At 42.5% G+C, this 17,706-nt stretch overlaps 2 protein-coding genes across 4 annotated transcripts in view; both read left to right on the top strand.

Annotated features, from left to right (window-relative positions):
* The first annotated feature begins 1,539 nt into the window (after positions 1-1,539).
* On the top strand, positions 1,540-11,953 carry tdrd1 (tudor domain containing 1). Its single transcript, XM_027289780.1, has 26 exons — positions 1,540-1,639; positions 1,896-2,057; positions 2,142-2,176; positions 2,283-2,343; positions 3,109-3,223; positions 3,379-3,445; positions 3,543-3,623; positions 3,727-3,906; positions 3,996-4,139; positions 4,333-4,498; positions 4,602-4,682; positions 4,951-5,127; positions 5,214-5,321; positions 5,657-5,827; positions 6,730-6,990; positions 7,281-7,412; positions 7,605-7,712; positions 7,821-7,988; positions 8,214-8,561; positions 8,645-8,761; positions 8,844-8,972; positions 10,247-10,414; positions 10,543-10,968; positions 11,065-11,130; positions 11,522-11,565; positions 11,723-11,953. Exons 2-26 carry the CDS (start codon positions 1,904-1,906, stop codon positions 11,792-11,794), a joined length of 3,579 nt encoding a protein of 1,192 aa, XP_027145581.1. The 5' UTR covers positions 1,540-1,639; positions 1,896-1,903; the 3' UTR covers positions 11,795-11,953.
* A 981-nt stretch (positions 11,954-12,934) lies between these two features.
* Positions 12,935-17,706, top strand: part of vwa2 (von Willebrand factor A domain containing 2) — a 17,294-nt gene continuing 12,522 nt past the window's right edge. Inside the window, exons 1-2 of one of the 3 annotated variants that reach the window (XM_019264790.2) lie at positions 12,935-13,165; positions 15,947-16,008. In XM_019264790.2, the coding sequence (XP_019120335.2) occupies positions 12,951-13,165; positions 15,947-16,008 (277 nt within the window). In that variant the 5' untranslated portion in view covers positions 12,935-12,950. The remainder of the gene's footprint in view (positions 13,166-15,946; positions 16,009-17,706) is intronic. The other 2 variants (XM_027289589.1, XM_027289588.1) reach the window with 2 other exon arrangements.

Below are 17,706 nucleotides of genomic sequence, written 5' to 3' on the forward strand. Positions count from 1 at the left end.
TCTATCTATCTATCTATCTCAAGATTACCGGTGTCGTGCCAAAAAGTGATTGTCTGCCAGAATCTGATTTCTGTCATATTTAGGCAGAAGTATATTATATTAAGTATATTTGGCCTTCAATCAATTTTTGGCAGGAGAAAAAGACCCATTTTGTGTTGTAATGGTCCTTTAAAAGAATTTCAAGCTGTCCTCTGAGCTCAGACCTTTATATTATGAAGCTCATGAATAAGAATAAGTCATATTTATACAGAAATAACCTCTTACTAACTATGCTATGCCTTCAGTCAGTTTTTTGACAGGTGAAAACTGCAAAACACATCCAAACATGGGAAGCAAATGCTATGTAGAGCCCAGAACAGATAGAAAAACAACAACAATGCAGAGTCACGAGGATCATTGCAAAAGTTATTCATCTTTATTGAAATTAATTTATATGAATCTTTAACAGCTTCAGATGCACAGAGCCACCATATAATGAATAGATTTATTTTTGTTATAAAAATTAGGATTATATTGGGGTTAAGGTGTTTTAATTCATATAGTGTATGTGTGTGTGTGTGTGCACTTCCCTTATATTGGCCTGTGATTTACTGAGGCTGGCAGGGAGAGATAATTATAAATCAGTAGCACAAGGACAGGAGAGAGGGGAGTATCTTTTGGATATAATGCTCATTACTGAGCAGAAAACCAAAAAGGAATGTTATGATATTATCTGTATCAGTGGGGAGGTGTCTGAGACAGCCCTTTTTTTAAAAAAAAGTATAAGAACCAACTGTTAGAGCTCCTTGAGGAGCCTTTTCTCTGTAACCCCTTTTTGTGTGTTGCACTGCTCCTTCTTGTACAGGAATAATAAATTCAACTTAAACTTTGATACTTTGAATCCACTCTTCCTTATTAATAATAATTTTCACCTGGGGAAGTCATATCATGAGACAAAAGAGTGTTTGGTGGATCATTTGACTGGGATACTTAATCCAAGCCTCACTTACAGTTGGTGTCCACATGGACTTCCAGAGTGGATCTGGGTGGTTCGGACTGTGTGAGATCTAGTGGTGGGCGGATCGATCCAAATATCGATATTATCGATACCAAGTCAGTATTGGTATCCGATCGATACGAGCCTGGTGAGATTGATTCTTTACCGCTCTTGTTTGCAATGCTGCGGTTTCGGCAAAGAGGAAACAGCCAGGTCACTGGTTGTTTTCACCAGTTGTTTTTTTGATTTCATTTTTGTATTATAGTTTCTCAACAGTATATGTTTGTTTTAATATATTTACTGGTTTGCGAGTACTTTTAATTTAAGATTTTTCTTTAAAAAAATTGATAATAAAGCATTTTCTATTTAATTTTAAACTTTGTCCTAATTCTGTCCTGGGTTTTAACTATTTAAGAATAAAAAAGGAAACATCATAAAAACACACTTAAGGTCATGGAAACTAATTGAGATTTAGAAATTCAATTATGCATCCCCCTTATTTATTGGAAAGTATCGGTATCGGCGATACTGGCCTGTATATACTTGATATCGGATCGATACCAAAATAATATTCAGTATCGCACAGCACTTGACCTATCCGCAAGAGAGACTAGTGCGCATGTGCAACACTTCACCTCCCCCCCACTAAACACGTGCACTCAGGTAAAGTATTGACCGTGTAATATGAAACTATAAAATACAGATATATTTACATTTTTAAGTTTATATATTGAGTTTTGTCTCGTAGCCTGACTTTAGTTTGTTCGTCGTAAATGTTTCTGCTCAGCGTTTGTCAGCTCGCTAAAGGCTAAACCAGTTAGCTCTCCAACACACGTGAAGTGTGGCGTTAATATGAAAAGAAACGTTGTGTGCACTCGTCATACATATTTTTTTTTAAATAATGTTACATTTTTGACAGCTGGCGCCATGTACCGCTCACTTTCTGTGAACCCCATCCGACCTAACCAGCCCCTGAGGAAGCCGTCGACGAGCCCCATGGCTCTCTGCGCACCGCCTCCTCCGAGCCAGCTCACCCCGACTGCTGCACCTCTGCGCCCGGCGACAGGCGCCGTTGGAGACGGTGAATCAACCCCCATCATCAACAGACACATATTAACTGTGAATGGCATTAAAATAATTATATTTTTCTTTTTTTTTTGTGCAGCTCCTATGAATTCATCAGCTTGGAATGACACCGCAGTATGTGACAGACTTGCAGTTCTTCATCATTGGCTTTAATTAATTAATTAATTAAGTGTCTTCATGTTAAACTCCTTTTCACTCACAGTTTTCTCTGCCTTCATAGATCTTAGGATCCATGCCACCAGCTCTGACTGTGCACTTGTGCAGCTACTGCTGTCAGCAAGGTAATATACTCCCTATACAACCACACACACACACACACACACACACACAGGGCTCGTAGACATGCAAATGTGGAGAGATGGTGCAGTGATTGGCAACCACGTATCTGCGCCCCAGGAGCAGTTGCAGTGCCCAGTAGGTGAACTGGCAGCTATCAGCTATACTTTTGGTTCATGCTGGACTTGCAAGTGGCCACCCTCCGGGGTTCCCAAGGCAAATCCCTGCGGACGGAGCTACAGTGGCCTTGCAGCTTACAGTACAAAAAAAATAAAAATAAAAATCAACCTCATTTAAATTCTGTAACGTTTATTAATAAGCATAATGTTTCTTAGTTTGCATTTATTTTTTAGTTTTATTGTGGTGTTTTTTGTTTTTTTGTGTGTGTGTGTCTAAAACTGGTCCCATGTGAAAGTGGGTCTCCTTAGATACAGTCATACAGGATGATATCTACAGAAAAATCATCACACATGTCAAACAAATTATAAAACATAAAATGAATACATTTTAAATGGAAGGCATGATACTGGCTATGTGTTGAGATTAGGTGATGATTTTGTCTTCATATCATGTGTTGTGTCACGTGGGTGATTTCTGATCTGAAAAGTGACTGTGTTAAAAAGTATTAAGACGTTCTGTAGTGTGACATGCCTTTATGATATTAAGTACATCTTGACATTGTGTTGCATGTTTCATCCTTGCCTGTGTTCTTGTCAACAAAGCTCAAGGGCCTCGGCGCAGGTTCTAATCAACTCGTGCTCACTTGACAGGAAACTTTCGTTGCAAGCGCTGCAAGAAGACGCCTTACTGCTCTGTGCTGTGTCAGACAGAAGACTGGAAGGCACACAGACACGTTTGCAAGCCCTTTGATCCGGAACCTGCAAAGTAAGCCGGGGCATCACTGAGTGCCACTTACTGTCAGGCTGTGATGATTTACTAATGCAAAAACAGGGCAGTTTGTGGTTCAGCGGCAAAAGAGTTCAGTTGTTATGTAATGTCCAATAAATAAAGTGCTCTTACTCGTTTGTCTTAACCTAAAGAGCGAAAGAAAAGGAAACAACCGCCTCGCCTGTGACCGGAGACAAAGCTGGCCTTTTATGGTCGAAGGTAATCACAACGATTTAGAGACTTTATAATGTAACTAAAAATTCAAATTGTATCTCAGATTTGCGATATATGCTTCGTTTTCTTATGTTTATTGAAGCATGGTGATGCATCCAGCCTCCAGAGGGTCTATTTAAAGGACTTGCAAATAACTAAGGTCACTAAGGGAACAGACATCCAGGTACAACATACCGCATTTACCTCAGCCTTTAAAGACTAATCTATCTAGTGTTATTAAACACCGAAACGTAATGTCTCTTTGGTGTGATTCTGTGTGGTTTTAGGCCTCCGTTGTAGAGTTCCACAGCCCTGGCAGGTTTTTCCTTCTTGCCCAAAGTCCTGAGCTGCTGGAAGCTCTGCAGAGCATCAGCACAGAGCTTCAGAAAACATACAGGTGCCTGTCGGTGACGACATACGTACCCTGCGTTGGAGAAGTTTGTGCTGTTCAGTTCTCCTGTGACCTGGTGAGCAGAGGCCTTCAAAAGCAAGTTGACAAGTTCAGTTTATTACTTATTAGCTCTTGGTTGTGCTCATTTGTGTTTTTAATCTGTAGAGCTGGTACCGAGGCCTGGTCCAGAGTTTGACTGCTGACCAAAAGATGGCTAAAATCCTTTACATTGACTTTGGCAATGAAGAGGATGTTCCTGTGGACAGGATCAAGCCCCTGGATGCTAATATTAAGCCATTTGCTCCATGTGTAAGTACATATTCAGATACATAATGTGGTAATAGTGGGTCTCATAATATATTTAGTTTCATGTCTTATTATACTGCACAGACCACCATCCGTGTCATTACTTTCCATAACACACAGTCTCACACATAACAATCCAGAGAGTTTATAGGCTCTTACAGCTGACATGAGCAGCACTTGCGTCTATCGCTTCCAGGTAATGGAGTGCCGTATCGCCGGAGTGGTGCCAGTGACTGGCAAATGGTCGGGCGAATGCTGTATCACAATGAGACAGATGTTGGCCGGCAAGATTGTGACCGTAAAGCTGGTGGACACAATGGAGAACCATCACATCCATGCAGTGGATATCCTGCTTTCCATGGGTAGGGTCATTTAGAGTTGGAAAGCCTAAAAAAACAAGATCTGTTTATGACGGGTGAAAGATTTAAGTTTAAAGCCTTTATAAGTTTCCCTTGTGTCCTTCAGGAACGTTGAGCAGCTTCCTCATTAATCAAGGTTATGCAGAAGAGGAAACGGTCAACGTAACACCAACCGTGCAAGAAATCAGTAAGAAAATCACGAGAAATCCTTGTTACACAGCGCAGTTTGCTAAAATATGTAATGTACACTCGCCTTTTGGAGGTATTAAAAGTCATTAAGTCATTAAAATGAATACCTAAAGATTTTACAATGTGCGTTTAGCTTTTGGCAACATATAAAAAGGATTGTTCAGCATCTGGAAGTCCTCTTCCTGTTACGGGCTAAGCTCTACATTTTGTGCTCTAAGTCAGCACTGCATGTTTAAATTGTATAATTGTGTTTTGATTTTCCGCAGGTGCTATGATGAGTGCATCCTTGGAAAACTTCAAGAGACGATCTGACGGGAAGGACGACAACGCCTGGGCTCAGCCACCGGAGCCACTGACGCTGGCAGTGGGCGACTCCTTCTCTGTCATGGTCACCCACTTGCAGTCACCGAGCGATTTCATCGTTCAGAAGGTGGAGAACGCCGGTAAGTAGCATTTGTTCTGGTTCACCGAACTGCAAAGCTCTGGACTTTGACACGCGTCGTGAACTTCGAGAGCTTTTTGTTTACAGGAGTAATTCAGGAGTTGCAGATGAAGCTCAGGGAACACTGTTCCCAGGTGCCAGCCCCGCTGAACTTTAGACCAGCGCCTGGCACAGTCTGCTGTGGCCAGTTCTCAGGTACAACACAGATGTACATATCGAGAACACGTGGCTATATGAGACAGTTTGATTAATGATGATATGCCTGATTGCTTATAAACTTATATAGTTTGATACAGTAACATAGAAAAAGTCAGTAAGTTTCAGGTGAACCAGGATTTATGTTTGCATTTTATATGTTATTTAATGATTTGAAGATAAAATGTACTCCAACAGACCAATTCACAGATAAAACATGTCATGCTTTTTTGTACATTAATTTCTCAAAACATCACAATAATATCAAATGACTAGTTTTCCTTAGTTGTCCTGCTTCGTGAACCTAAACTCTGACTTCTGTCTGTTTCCTGCAGAGGACAAGCAGTGGTACAGGGCTAAAATTCTGGCCTATTCAACAGAGGAACGCGTCTGTGTGGGCTATCTTGATTTTGGCAACTCTGAGGAGGTGGATTTATGCCACCTGCGGCCTATCAGCGCTGCCCTACTGGCCCTACCGATGCAGGCTATGTCTTGTGGACTAGCAGGTAGTGTATCTACTTTTGAAGCACATTTCAAATTGTTAGAACTTTACCAAAGAATGTTCTGTTGTTTTCCTTGTATTCTGTCCTGTCAGTCGAACTTTTTAAAAGAGATACACCCAAAAGCGCCTCACAACAACAACAACGCCACCACACATCGAGCTCGACAGCGTTTATTAATCCTCATTTTTACTGACGTATTTTGACTTTTTCTGCTATTTGAATCAGAATTATGAAAATAAAGTTGAATTAAATCTTCATACGTATGTATGCAACATTTTTATTTGTCATGTAAGTTTTAAAGTCTGACGTCTTGATTAATCTGACGTACATTGAAATATATATTATGTGTCAGACTGCAGCCAACGATTATTTTTTATCAGATCATTCATTAATCTGACAATTAATTAACTGGTTTTACTTTGAAATGTAGAGGATTTCCAGGGCTGTGCTTTTGTTTTGAAGTAGTTTCCAGCTTCCAGTGAGCAGTGGCTGTCCATCATGTAATTGATTAATCAATTAAACTTTCGACTTTATGTCAAATCAGAAACTGTTTGACTGTCAGGTAACGTGAAAAGTCTGTGCTCCAACATGGTCTGGTCTGGTCCGGCTACTGAGCCCGGTTCCAGTGACGTCACCCTGAGGATCCCAAATTAAACACTGGCTCTAAACAGGGCCTTTTGCAGCCACTGTAGTTTCTCCTTCACTCAAGATAAGAGATGATGAGGCTGCGAGAGAGCTGCAGTCAGCAACTACACCACCAGATTTCATTAAACACATTGGTCTGAGCGCTCAGACAGCTCAAAATGCCTTTAACTGCACTCACACATCCACTTCTATTAGAGCTAATCCATCCCTTCTGCTCCTTAGACAGCTTAAAGTTTCCTGCCTTTGGGCTCCTTTTACAGGGGTGCAACCTGTCGGGGAGAGTTGGTCAGAGGACTGCCTGTTGGCCCTGCAGCGAAGGGTGTCGAGCAGAATACTGCGCATCGAGATCCAAGGAGCGCACAAGGGCAAGGCTTTGGTGGCCATGATCGACGAGGCCAGTGACCCTCAGGCCAACATAGCCGAGCTGCTGATCTCTGCTGGATTCAGCACTCCCGCTCCCGTCACCACCGGCACCGAGCAACAGGCCGATCAGACGACAACTGCTGCCCTAGAACCACCCGGTGGGCGACGTGTGAAATTAATCTCAATTGCGTTGATGTGAAAATGATATCAAGTTCTATCTAAAAACCTGTGATGTAATCCTCAAATTGAATAATTGGCTCTGCCCTTTCAGGAGTTCAGAGGAAATTAAATATTAGAGAAATGTGATAAATCTCTCTCAAATGTACAATTCACTCTTCACTCATTGACATAAGCATTTATGCAGCTGAGAATTGTATTAATAACTTGATTATTTTGACTGTAAAATACACACAGGCCTATATTCTTCATGCTTCTTTATGCTCTTCAGTGCCCGCCCCAGTCAGCGAGCCTCTGGTCTGGTCTTACATTGATCTTCCCTGTGACGGCCAGACAGTGGCACTGCTTGTCAGTGTCGTGGAGAATCCTCAAGAGTTTTACTGCCACATCAACAATCCTACAGGTAACTGTCATTTCTTAGTCTTACGGGAGCACAACTGTTGGTTTTTGGACAGCAAACTAAGCTCAGTGTTGACTGATTAGTAAATCTTGTTTCAAGTACTTGTCCCATCATTCTGTGATTTAACCTCTTCTCAGGCTACTTGAACATTTCATCATCTTATTTGTGTGTGTGTGTGTGTGTTTTTTTTGTCAGACCGTGAGCAGCTGACGGAACTGACGGCTAAGTTGAAACAGCACTGCGAAGCCGAGGCCTCACCTTTCGAGCCCAAAGTGGGAGAGCCCTGTTGTTCCGGGTTTCCTGGTGAGCTCTAAGTGGCTGCGATACACACCCGTCGGCTCATCAGACTTTCGAGAATCGTCTTTGTTTTCAGGATCTAGTCGTACATGATGGGTGCTTTTTGCTCTCCAGGTGATGTCACGTGGTATCGGGCTATGGTAACCATGCTGTCTGAAGACAAAGTGTCAGTGAAGTTTGTGGATTACGGTCATAGCACTATGGTGGAAAAGAAGCACCTTCGATCCATTACACCCCAACTCTTGACTCTACCCTTCCAGGCAATTCGCTGCAGGCTTGCAGGTAGTGTGTGTGTGTGTGTGTGTGTGTGTGTGTGTGTGTGCGTGTGTGTGTGTGTGTGTGTGTGTGTAAATACCTGGCTGAAATCACAGATCAGCTGTGATATTTTGGGACACATGAGATCAAAATTGGGATTGTTTTACTTGGTAAAGTGACAAATTTGAGCAATTTTTGTTTGAATTGTTCTCAAGCGTTCACTAAAATGGGTGTGTGTATGTTTCTATGCAGGTGTGGAGCCCCTGGGATCAGAGTGGAGCAGTGAAGCCCTGCTGTGGTTTCAGACTCTGGTGGACGGCGAGCAGCTCTCCGTACGCGTGCTTTCTTCCTCTGACCAAGGCTACGACGTGAAGCTGCATAGCAGAGGGCAGGACGTGGCAGACGCTCTGATCTCCAAGCAACTAGCCAAAGCTCCCGGAGCGATTCCCAAAGAGACGTATGCGACCACGGGCTCTGAAGAGACCATAAACGAAATCGACGACAGCCCAATGCATGCACAAGCGTCCAACCAGGCTGGAGCCAATCCTAAAGAGATGCCAACTGAAGGGACTGCAGCGATATCAGAGGCTCAGCTGGAGTGTAGGTGCCCTAAAGATGAAACGCGTTGGTTTGATGATTTGAGGAGCTCGATTTGAAATGGTGTGTTTTTAATGTTGTTTCAGCTCCGTCCTTCCCAGTGAACTGGAAGACAGTGGAGCTGTCTTCGGACGAGACCTTTCAGCCTTACATCGCAGCTGTCATCAGTCCTTCCCTGTTCTACCTGTTCAGCCCTGACCAGGGTCAGGAAACACTCTTTGGTCGCTGTTTTTCATAAAAAAAAAAAATCTCCTTCCTGTTGTAATTGCTGTGTTCGATGTGCAGTGGACCAGCAGAAGCTTCAGGAGGTGATGATGGAGTTGGCCGCGTACTGCAGCAACAACCAGGCCTCTTTATCCTCTGCCACCCTGAGCAGACCAGCTCCCGGGGCTGCCTGCTGTGCCCAGTTCTCTGGTGAGGAACATTCTCGATGCTCCAGAAATACTTTTCTGTGGTCCAGAGATGCACTTTAATCCGCTATCAGCCTGTTAAAGCACACAGCTCTTCTTGAGTAAAATGCATCATCAGTCCTGGCCTCCATTAGTTGTCCACCATATCTAATAGCTGGCATCTGTACAATCACCACAGCTGTTAAAAAGGCAGGTAATGAGAGAGAGAGAGCCAAGTTCAGTGTTTCTAAGCATTGCCATGACCCCTTAAAGCCACTAGGTGTCAGTCAGGAAAGTTGTGAGTGAATGACTCCTGAAGTGTCACATCTATTACACACCGCAAAGTTTTTACAAAAGATAACACAGAAAAAAAGTCAGAAATTAAGCTTCAAATTTATGAAGCTTCACGTGGCAACAAATGAACCTCAATGATAGATTCATGCTTTTATGCGGCTCTGTGTTTATGCCAAAACAAGTGTGTGTTCTGTTTGAGAAAGTTTCTGTAACACAAAATTAAAGTTGAGATCCGCTAAGGTGGATTAGTTTTCACATCACATCATCGTCTGAGTAAGTTTAATAGATGCTGTCAGCGAAGGAAAGCCCCATGACGGAGGCACTATCATTCTCACTCATCGTTTAATGATTGCAGTCAAGAGAGTCTGCGAGGACAAACCAGCTGATCTATCATTGAGCTATTCTACTCCGAGACACACACACACACACACACATACACAATCCTCTGCCGTAATTTCCCCTTCCCTCATTTTCCTATCCACTTTTTTATGTTTGCTCGCCGACTGCACTCGAGACCCCACCTGCAGTCGTTGCCCCCGCAGACCTAAGCTGGTAATTTGGTGTCTGCTCGTAGATATAATTACACAGCGTGTGTGCAGCCGAGCGTAGGAGCGGCTCTTCTTTAAACACAGTACGCGAGTAGGAGACTATAGCCTGGCATGCATTCCTGCAGCTAACAACAGGGTCTGTTTTTAATGGAGTTTTCAGCGCTGTCTTTAGGGTCTCGGCTGGTGGAGGCTCATCATTCTTTAAGTGTAGCTGCTCAGGTAGACTCATCTTTGTTTGGAAGCCTTCAACCAAAATGATCAGCAAAATATGGCACATTTCTGACATGTATTCTCTCTATAGTTTATTTCACATTGCAGTCCGATATTGCACATTTTGTAGTTGCATGAATACACTCTGGAAATATTTCATTTCTATCTGTTGGTGCTTACAAAACTGCAAATATATAAAATGAAACACCCTGGATTGACCTTTTTTTTTAAATTTGTTTTTTGTCAGATGACAAAAACTGGTACCGTGCGGTGGTCCTGGAGGTCGGCGAGAATGAGCTGAGCGTCATCTACGCGGATTACGGCAACACTGAGAAGGTGCCAGTCTCCTGCGTCATGCCCATCCCCACGCACCTGCTGCAGCTCCCCTTTCGCATCGCTCGCTGCACGCTCACCGGTAAGACAAAGGCGCCGTCGTTCTCTCTCACTTTCTCTGGCGTTATTTCAAAGGGTTCTTTGTAACCGATCCGGGCTCACGCTCATTCCTCACACACACTTTTTGCCACCTCTCCTCTTTGTTTCCAGGTAAGGAGCACTTCCCCGCAGAGTGGCCAGAGGAAGTGCAGCAGCTGTTCCAAACCATGCTGCTGAACGGCGTCCTCGCCACAGTGCAGTCCTTCGACGGCTCCGCGAACGTGCTCTCGGTCATTCTGCCAACTCAGATGGGAGGCGGGCAACTCACCGCCACGATCTTGGACGCGCTACAGGTCCAGGCTAAAAGTAATCCTTGCCGGTCTGCCCAGGTGGCCGAACAAAGCGACAGCAGCACGTCTGCTGCCAGCACTAGAGTCACACCTGACTGTGTACAGCCCAAGTCGATACCCGAATCCCAGAAGAGGCTGGAAAATGCAGCAGCTACCACCGGGCTGACCGTAGCTGCAGAGCCAGAACTCCAGACACCCGTGCAGAAGAAGAACACCTCTGCACTTTCAGACAGCAGTTGGTCACACGGTGATTTGAACAGAATATCCTTTCAAAAGTCTTAAATAGATTCAAATGACACGTAAATAATCAACACGTAACACATGATGATATTTTGTTTTTTAGGAGATCCAGTTCAGAAGATTGTTGAGCAAATGGAGCCTCTGTGCAAAATGGACGCAAAAACTAATGGTATGTTTTTTTAAACTTTTATGTGTGAGATTTATGCGGCTCTGTTTACAGAATATAGCAGAAATGGAATATTATATGCATGTAATATTGTCTTTATTAGTGTATAATGACCCGAAAATAAGAATCGTTGTTCACTTAGAATGAGACTTTAAAATCTACAGATGCTGTAGCCATGTTGAACCGCCGTTTTTCTACAGCAGCCCAGAATGGACAAACTTAAACACCGGCCTTTTTTTACAGTTTTCATGTGGCTATTGTAGTTTCTTTCTAATGTGTGGAACAGGAGGGCAGGTGGAGGGGGAATCTTACACACTGGACCTTTTTAAGTTACAATTTGTGTGTGACCGTTCAAGATGGTACAGCCGTTGTTAACTATCTATCTGAATTTCAGGTCCTCAGACCTCTGACTGCTGCTGTTTGAGCCTGACGACAAAGGTCAGAGCTGGTTTCACTTGTGGTATTTTATTTTGATAGGACAGACGGAGTTAATTGCCATCTTGTTACATACATTGTTATGTTCGGTTCAATAATATCAATAATGAGCTGTACCTGTGAATAACTTTTTTTTTTGTTGTTGTTCAACCTTTCACAGATTGACCACCTGGAACGGTTGGTGCAGCTGCAGCTTTCTCTCATCAAACACTTGGTGGCACAGACCAAATAAGATCAACTAAAATACATAACTTCATATTCATGTTTGCCAAGTTGTTTAAGTCAAGATTTTTTTTTTCCAAGTTCACGTTAACTCTGAATGTAGCCTGCCAGCTTGTAACTTTATTTTCGTCGACCTGTTCCAGAAGGTCTCATCCAGCTTTTAATTTAACTTTTTTTTTTAAATTTATTTATTTTAATTTAACGTCCTTATCACTGATCATCACTGTTCAGGGTTTTTATGTTTTTTAACCTGTGGTTAAATTCCAGTCACTTCACTTTTTTCAATATTTCTGGAGTTTTGCAGAAAAAAAACGAGTACAAGTATTAAGTTGGCAGAATTAACCCACTGTGTGTTTGTCTCCTGTGCTGTAGGCGTGCTGTGCCATCTGTTCCTTTGTTCAGTCCTAATAATCACCTGTTCAGGTGGGATGTGTTGATTTATGTTTTACATAAAGGTTCTGACAAAAAGACAAAGATACGAGTGACGTGATTTTATTTTGTGAATGTTGGCGGTGCTGTTTTTCTGAATGTGGACAATAGATCTTTTTTACAGCAGCCATTTTGACATGGCATAGTAGGGTCAATGCAGGTGTTTCCAATGACACTGATTAAGGTTCAGTTCCATTTATTACTTTAGAGGCTTTAGCACAGCAGCATGCTGACCCTGTTTGACCCGAATGGAACTGAACCTTAATGAGTATCATTGGTAACACCTGTGTTTACTGTTTGGCAAAATAGCTGCTGTGAAAAAGCCAATTTAAAAAGTTTGATTACTTCATGATACATTCAGATCAGACCTTTAAACACAGGAGGGACACTTGACTGCCAAATGTGATCAGTAAACTAAAAATATATCATGAATGTAAATACTATATTAAGTTAATATAATAGGAAAAGTACACATCTTTTTATATAAAATGCATTTAAATAAACGTTATAATTCAATTAACGAGGTCGCATTTTAATGGATATATGAAGTAACTGAATTAACACTGCTTAAGTGGAATTACGCACTAAGTCAGCCTGACTTGGATGTCACGCAATGTTATGATTATATGACAATACTTATTTTCTAGTGCAGATAAATAAAATCGGACCAATGGGAACCGTTTACAATGCGTCTTTTGGTCACTCCCTATTTCCTACACACTCGCCCTGTGTGCGCGATGATGAGAGGAGGACAAATTAGACCCTTACCGGTGCAGGTACATCAGAGGTGGGCATGGCGAGGAGGTGGGGTCGCAGCTCTCCTCCTGTCCAGGAGCAGAAAGCCCCGGCAGATCAGACCCAGGTGCGGAAACAAGAAGGTGTGTAGAGCCGGAGAGGAGCGCTTTCTGCAAGAACAGACTCAAAAGAACTTGGGGACGGTGAGCAGCGCATGGTGAGTGGAAAGTATGTCTCTCATAGATGCGTAAATTTGACGACAGGTTGGAACCTGCCATGGCGCAAACATACAACTTGTATTTGTGGGTATCTAATGATTTTTCTTCTTTTCTCTTAAAACAAATACAATGTTCTCATACTTTTTTTTAAACCTGTAAGTGCCAGTCAAATACACATCCATAGGAAAAGTGCAAAACAACAGGTTTAAAACATTTCTTCTTGGGCTCTATCTAGTTCAGAAGTAAGCTGACACGCATCCATTTGTGTTGCCCTTGTTGGGTAAACCTCTTCTACTGTTTCATGTCTGGGTCACAACCTCTGGCCCCCATCTCAAAGCCATGTTGACCCTTGACATATTTAGGGAGTGACCAGATGTTGGAAGATAACAGGTTAGAAGTTAAGAGCAAGGAAAATAAACATGGTTTAATTTAAAGTTGTTGTTTTTTTTGGGCTGTTTTCAGCTTTCGTCTTTTAATTTGTTCTCATTTATATCGCACGTAGGGAGCTTTAATAGATTATAGATCAAAATGAGAATGAACCACCAACCTTACCCAAATTATTGTCGTTTTTTTAATTCTGTTAGATTGGATTCAGTTTCCTTGTTGTAGAAATGTAATTACCCACTCGAGGCCGGGACTTAACATCCTCTGTGTGTGGCTGCCAGCTTGCTCCTGCAGCACATTCCTACGCTTAAATGCATACCAAGGTATTTTAAAGTATAGTTAAGTTGATGCTTTCAACCAGACAGTTGTCACATTGTGGGAAAACAAAGCAATAAGTTTCCACATTTGTTCTCCAGTTGTTTTAAAAAGTGGCTATTTCAGGTGACTCAGCCTGAAATAATTGAAACTGCCGTGGATGTTTCTCAAAGTGACACGCCTCCAAGTACAGGTTAGGAGATCTTAGGATTTTGTATGAAGCTGGTCCAAAAACTAGCACTCCTTTGTAATTATAGACTACACAGTGGAGGCACTTTCCAGCCTGCCAACCAATTCAAAACAGACGGCACATCCTCGGCTTAGGTCTTTCCTTTTTAAACGCGGTTACATTTTTCAGGAATGCCCCCAGTTTGCTGCTTAGTTTTAACATCATCTCTGCAGATACACACTGATAAGATTAATAATCTCAAGGCAGAGATATGAAAATCTGACCTCCCGAAATGTTCCAAATGCTTTTGTCACTGCTGATGTCTAAGTTGTAAAAGCAAGATAGGACTTTGATTAGTGAAATCTTTCAGCCTAGCGACGACCAAACTTCCAGCCGAACAGAGAACAAAGTTGTTCGCTGACAGATAAAAAGTGAGGAAAGCCGATAGATGAGGGGGTGGAAGGATCGAGAAGAATGCTTGTGAAGAGGCGGCCAACTTTTGAGACAGGTGTGTGCAGTGCACATGTGTGTGTTTTTATATGTAGGCATGCATGACTGCTTCCTCCTATACACTACAAGCTCCTGCCACCACCACCACCCCCCCATGGCAGTAATGAAATCTCTTGTCCTCGCCGACGTACCGCCGAGTGCACAAATAGAGCATCAATAGCCCCTGATGATGTTTATCAGCGCCCGCGGCTTCTCAGACAGCCTGCCGCATGTCAGCTCTGCAGATCTGCATCGCAGACACACAGACTCCTCTTAAACAGAGGCTCCCGTCCTGCACACAATTCTATCTCTGTCTGGGGGTATATACACACAGCTTTACCTGTAAGGAGGCTTTCTCTGGCATGTCTGCCCTCTTTAACCCACCCCACACACACACACACACACAGGATATTATGGCCGAAGCTTATCGGCAGCCAGAGTTAATCAAACCTTACCTTACAGCCCCTCAGCTTCTTATGCGTACCCAGCATGGACAGAAATAAGGCAGGCGGCGTTGTTAGTCCTTGATTTAGATGTCAGGTTCTAATCGAAGAGTTAACATGAAGTTATATTGTTCACTCAATTAAAAGTTAATCAGATTCAGAGGTAGGATCAGGTTCTAGAGGCGTATCGAGTAAACCGGTTACTCAGCATATAAATGAATGATTATTTTGTTGGTTAGATCACCATACTCAGAAACCGTATTAAATTCTCTCTTATAGGCTTCCTGACACACACACACATCAAAAGAAAGAAGATCTTGATATTGCTAATCTTTGTGACCCGGACATAGGGTGGTTGACGTGCTGGTCTCAAGTCAGTGAAATGTCATGTTCTTCAGGAGTGTGATTGTAGATCCAGCACAAGGCGCAGCAACATCCTGGACTTCACTGAGTTCTCTTTGCAAGATTGTGGCTTGACCACCAACCTGTAAAAAAACATGGTACTCAGATTACTTTACTTTATCTCTTGACTTGACCAGATGAAGAAGTAAACGTGGTGTATAGCTAACATCATCCTTCATTAACTGTCTGGTAAAGGCTACAGTTTGCATCTTCGGAGGTTTGAACCACATTTCGTCTTGAGTTCTAGAAATAATCCAAAATGAAAACATTCAAAAACCATTGTTGTCAACATTTTGTCTTTCTAATGAAATTCACCCATGGTTCCCAAACTTGAGGTCTGGACTTCCAAGATAAATTTGAAGGTCAAAAGATGATCACAGGGATAAGAAATCCTTTTTTTCTTGTAAATATTTAGACACTTTCTCCTGTTAGAGCTTGCCTCTGATAAGGAGATACAAACAACACATTACTTAAGTTAAGGAGGTCATATGTTGTGAGCTACCACTGTGCACTCATTTTTTCTCCTGTTTTGTTCCTTCTTTTTCTTAAGCGTGCACCTTTTTTGTTTATCATTCCAGGTGTCCCGACATGCACCCTCATATCCAGCCCTCCCTCCTCTTAACACTGCTGCTTCTTCAAGGTCGGTTGATTGATTTTTTTTTTATTACTGTTTTGCATTCACTTTCAGTTAAAGAGTGCCTTCTGTACCTCTCTGGTATTCACAGACTTTGGATCAAGGACTGTTCTAATTAATGTTTTTAATGTATCCGAACCATTAGTATCGTTCGGTCACGTCATTTGGAGAGTACACAACCTTTCACTCATCTTTACGGCTGTTTTATGGCTGCCTGTTGGCTGTTGAGAACACTCTCATGAGGTTACACCGGTTGTACGTCCATGTTTTTTAACATTCAGGTCTTTGCACAAGCTACTTATATATAGGGCTGCCACAAACGATTATTTTGATAGTCGACTAATCACCGATTATTTTTTCGATTAGTCGACTAATCGGATCATGCGTAAATTCACTGTCCCGGTAAAAGGCGGGTGGGCGGACTCTGGAAACCTCGAAGACGGAGTCGTGAGCCACCTTCGCCCCAGAGTCTTTCCATGCCGACCCAGAGCCGCGCGGGGAAAAAAAAAAAAAAACGATGCATCAACTACTAATTAGTTGTCGATTTTTCGCGACATAATCGTGACAATCAACTAATGTGGCAGCCCTACTTATATTATAATTAGATAATAACATGAACAAGATGACACCCCTCTATGTCCGCACAGTAAATAATAGCAGGTAGCCTGTTGTCTGTACCGTGAATATGTCACAAAGATATGTCATAAAGAGTGGAAACAGGTGGACACACTAATTAAAAGATTATTATTATTAGCAAATTAGCTTTGCTTAAAGGCTGGAAACAGACAGAGAGGTACTAGTTTGTGTTTATGCACCTCAGGCCATGGATCAGCATTCGAGATGAATGTTTGGATATAATCACAAACACATGGGATGAAAATGTTATCTGCGAGCATATTTGAGGTGTAAGTTTGCCACTACGTGGTGGAAAATATATAGATGCTTTGACGGATGCTCCTCCGGTCACCCTGAGATCTTCACAATGTATTTTACGCTCAAACCTGTCAAGTCTCTCAGTGCCGAAGAATTCCCATTATATCTCCCTAAAGTGATTTCCTGCCCGCTGCGTATAAAATACTGCTTGTTTCCAGCCAAGTCAAGTTTCGCATCACTTTAATAGCGTATCCTCAGTCGTTCGTCGGACCTGAGAGTATCGGTATTTGCCTAAGGGGAGAGGCGGTACCCGTGGGGCAATAAATCTTTGAGTTGTTTTCAAAAATGACAGCTTCAGCACCATCTGAAGTATTTATTAGTGGCCTTTTAAGACTTTGAACTTGAGCAAACCAGACGTTTTCATGTCAAGACGCCCCCCCCCTTTTCCTCCTGTGCTGACAACGCAGAAACATGTTGCAGTAACCGGCTCAATATCCATGAATCCAGCCTGTCAAATGAAATTTCCCATAGGCAAGAAGCTGATCCTACTGTTTAATCTCTGATTTCAAGGGAATATTCCTTATAGTTCCCAGACCATGGTGGGATTAATTAGACATGCTCATACATTTTCATCACATTAAAAGATATAGAGGTGAAATAGCTCGAGGCACTTGGTGAACAGACAGACTTTTTTGTTCAGAGCAGTAGGGGCCCCAATGACCATGAGAATGAGAAAGCAGCTTGCCAAGACCTGAAACTTTCACTGTCAGGAGGTCTTTAGGGCTGGACTCTTGTTGGAATTAGGGGCAAATGAAAGGGTGAGGACTGTTT

The sequence above is a fragment of the Larimichthys crocea genome, chromosome XVI (genome assembly GCF_000972845.2).
Source record: "Larimichthys crocea isolate SSNF chromosome XVI, L_crocea_2.0, whole genome shotgun sequence".
In the NCBI taxonomy this organism is placed as follows: Eukaryota; Metazoa; Chordata; class Actinopteri; family Sciaenidae; genus Larimichthys; species Larimichthys crocea.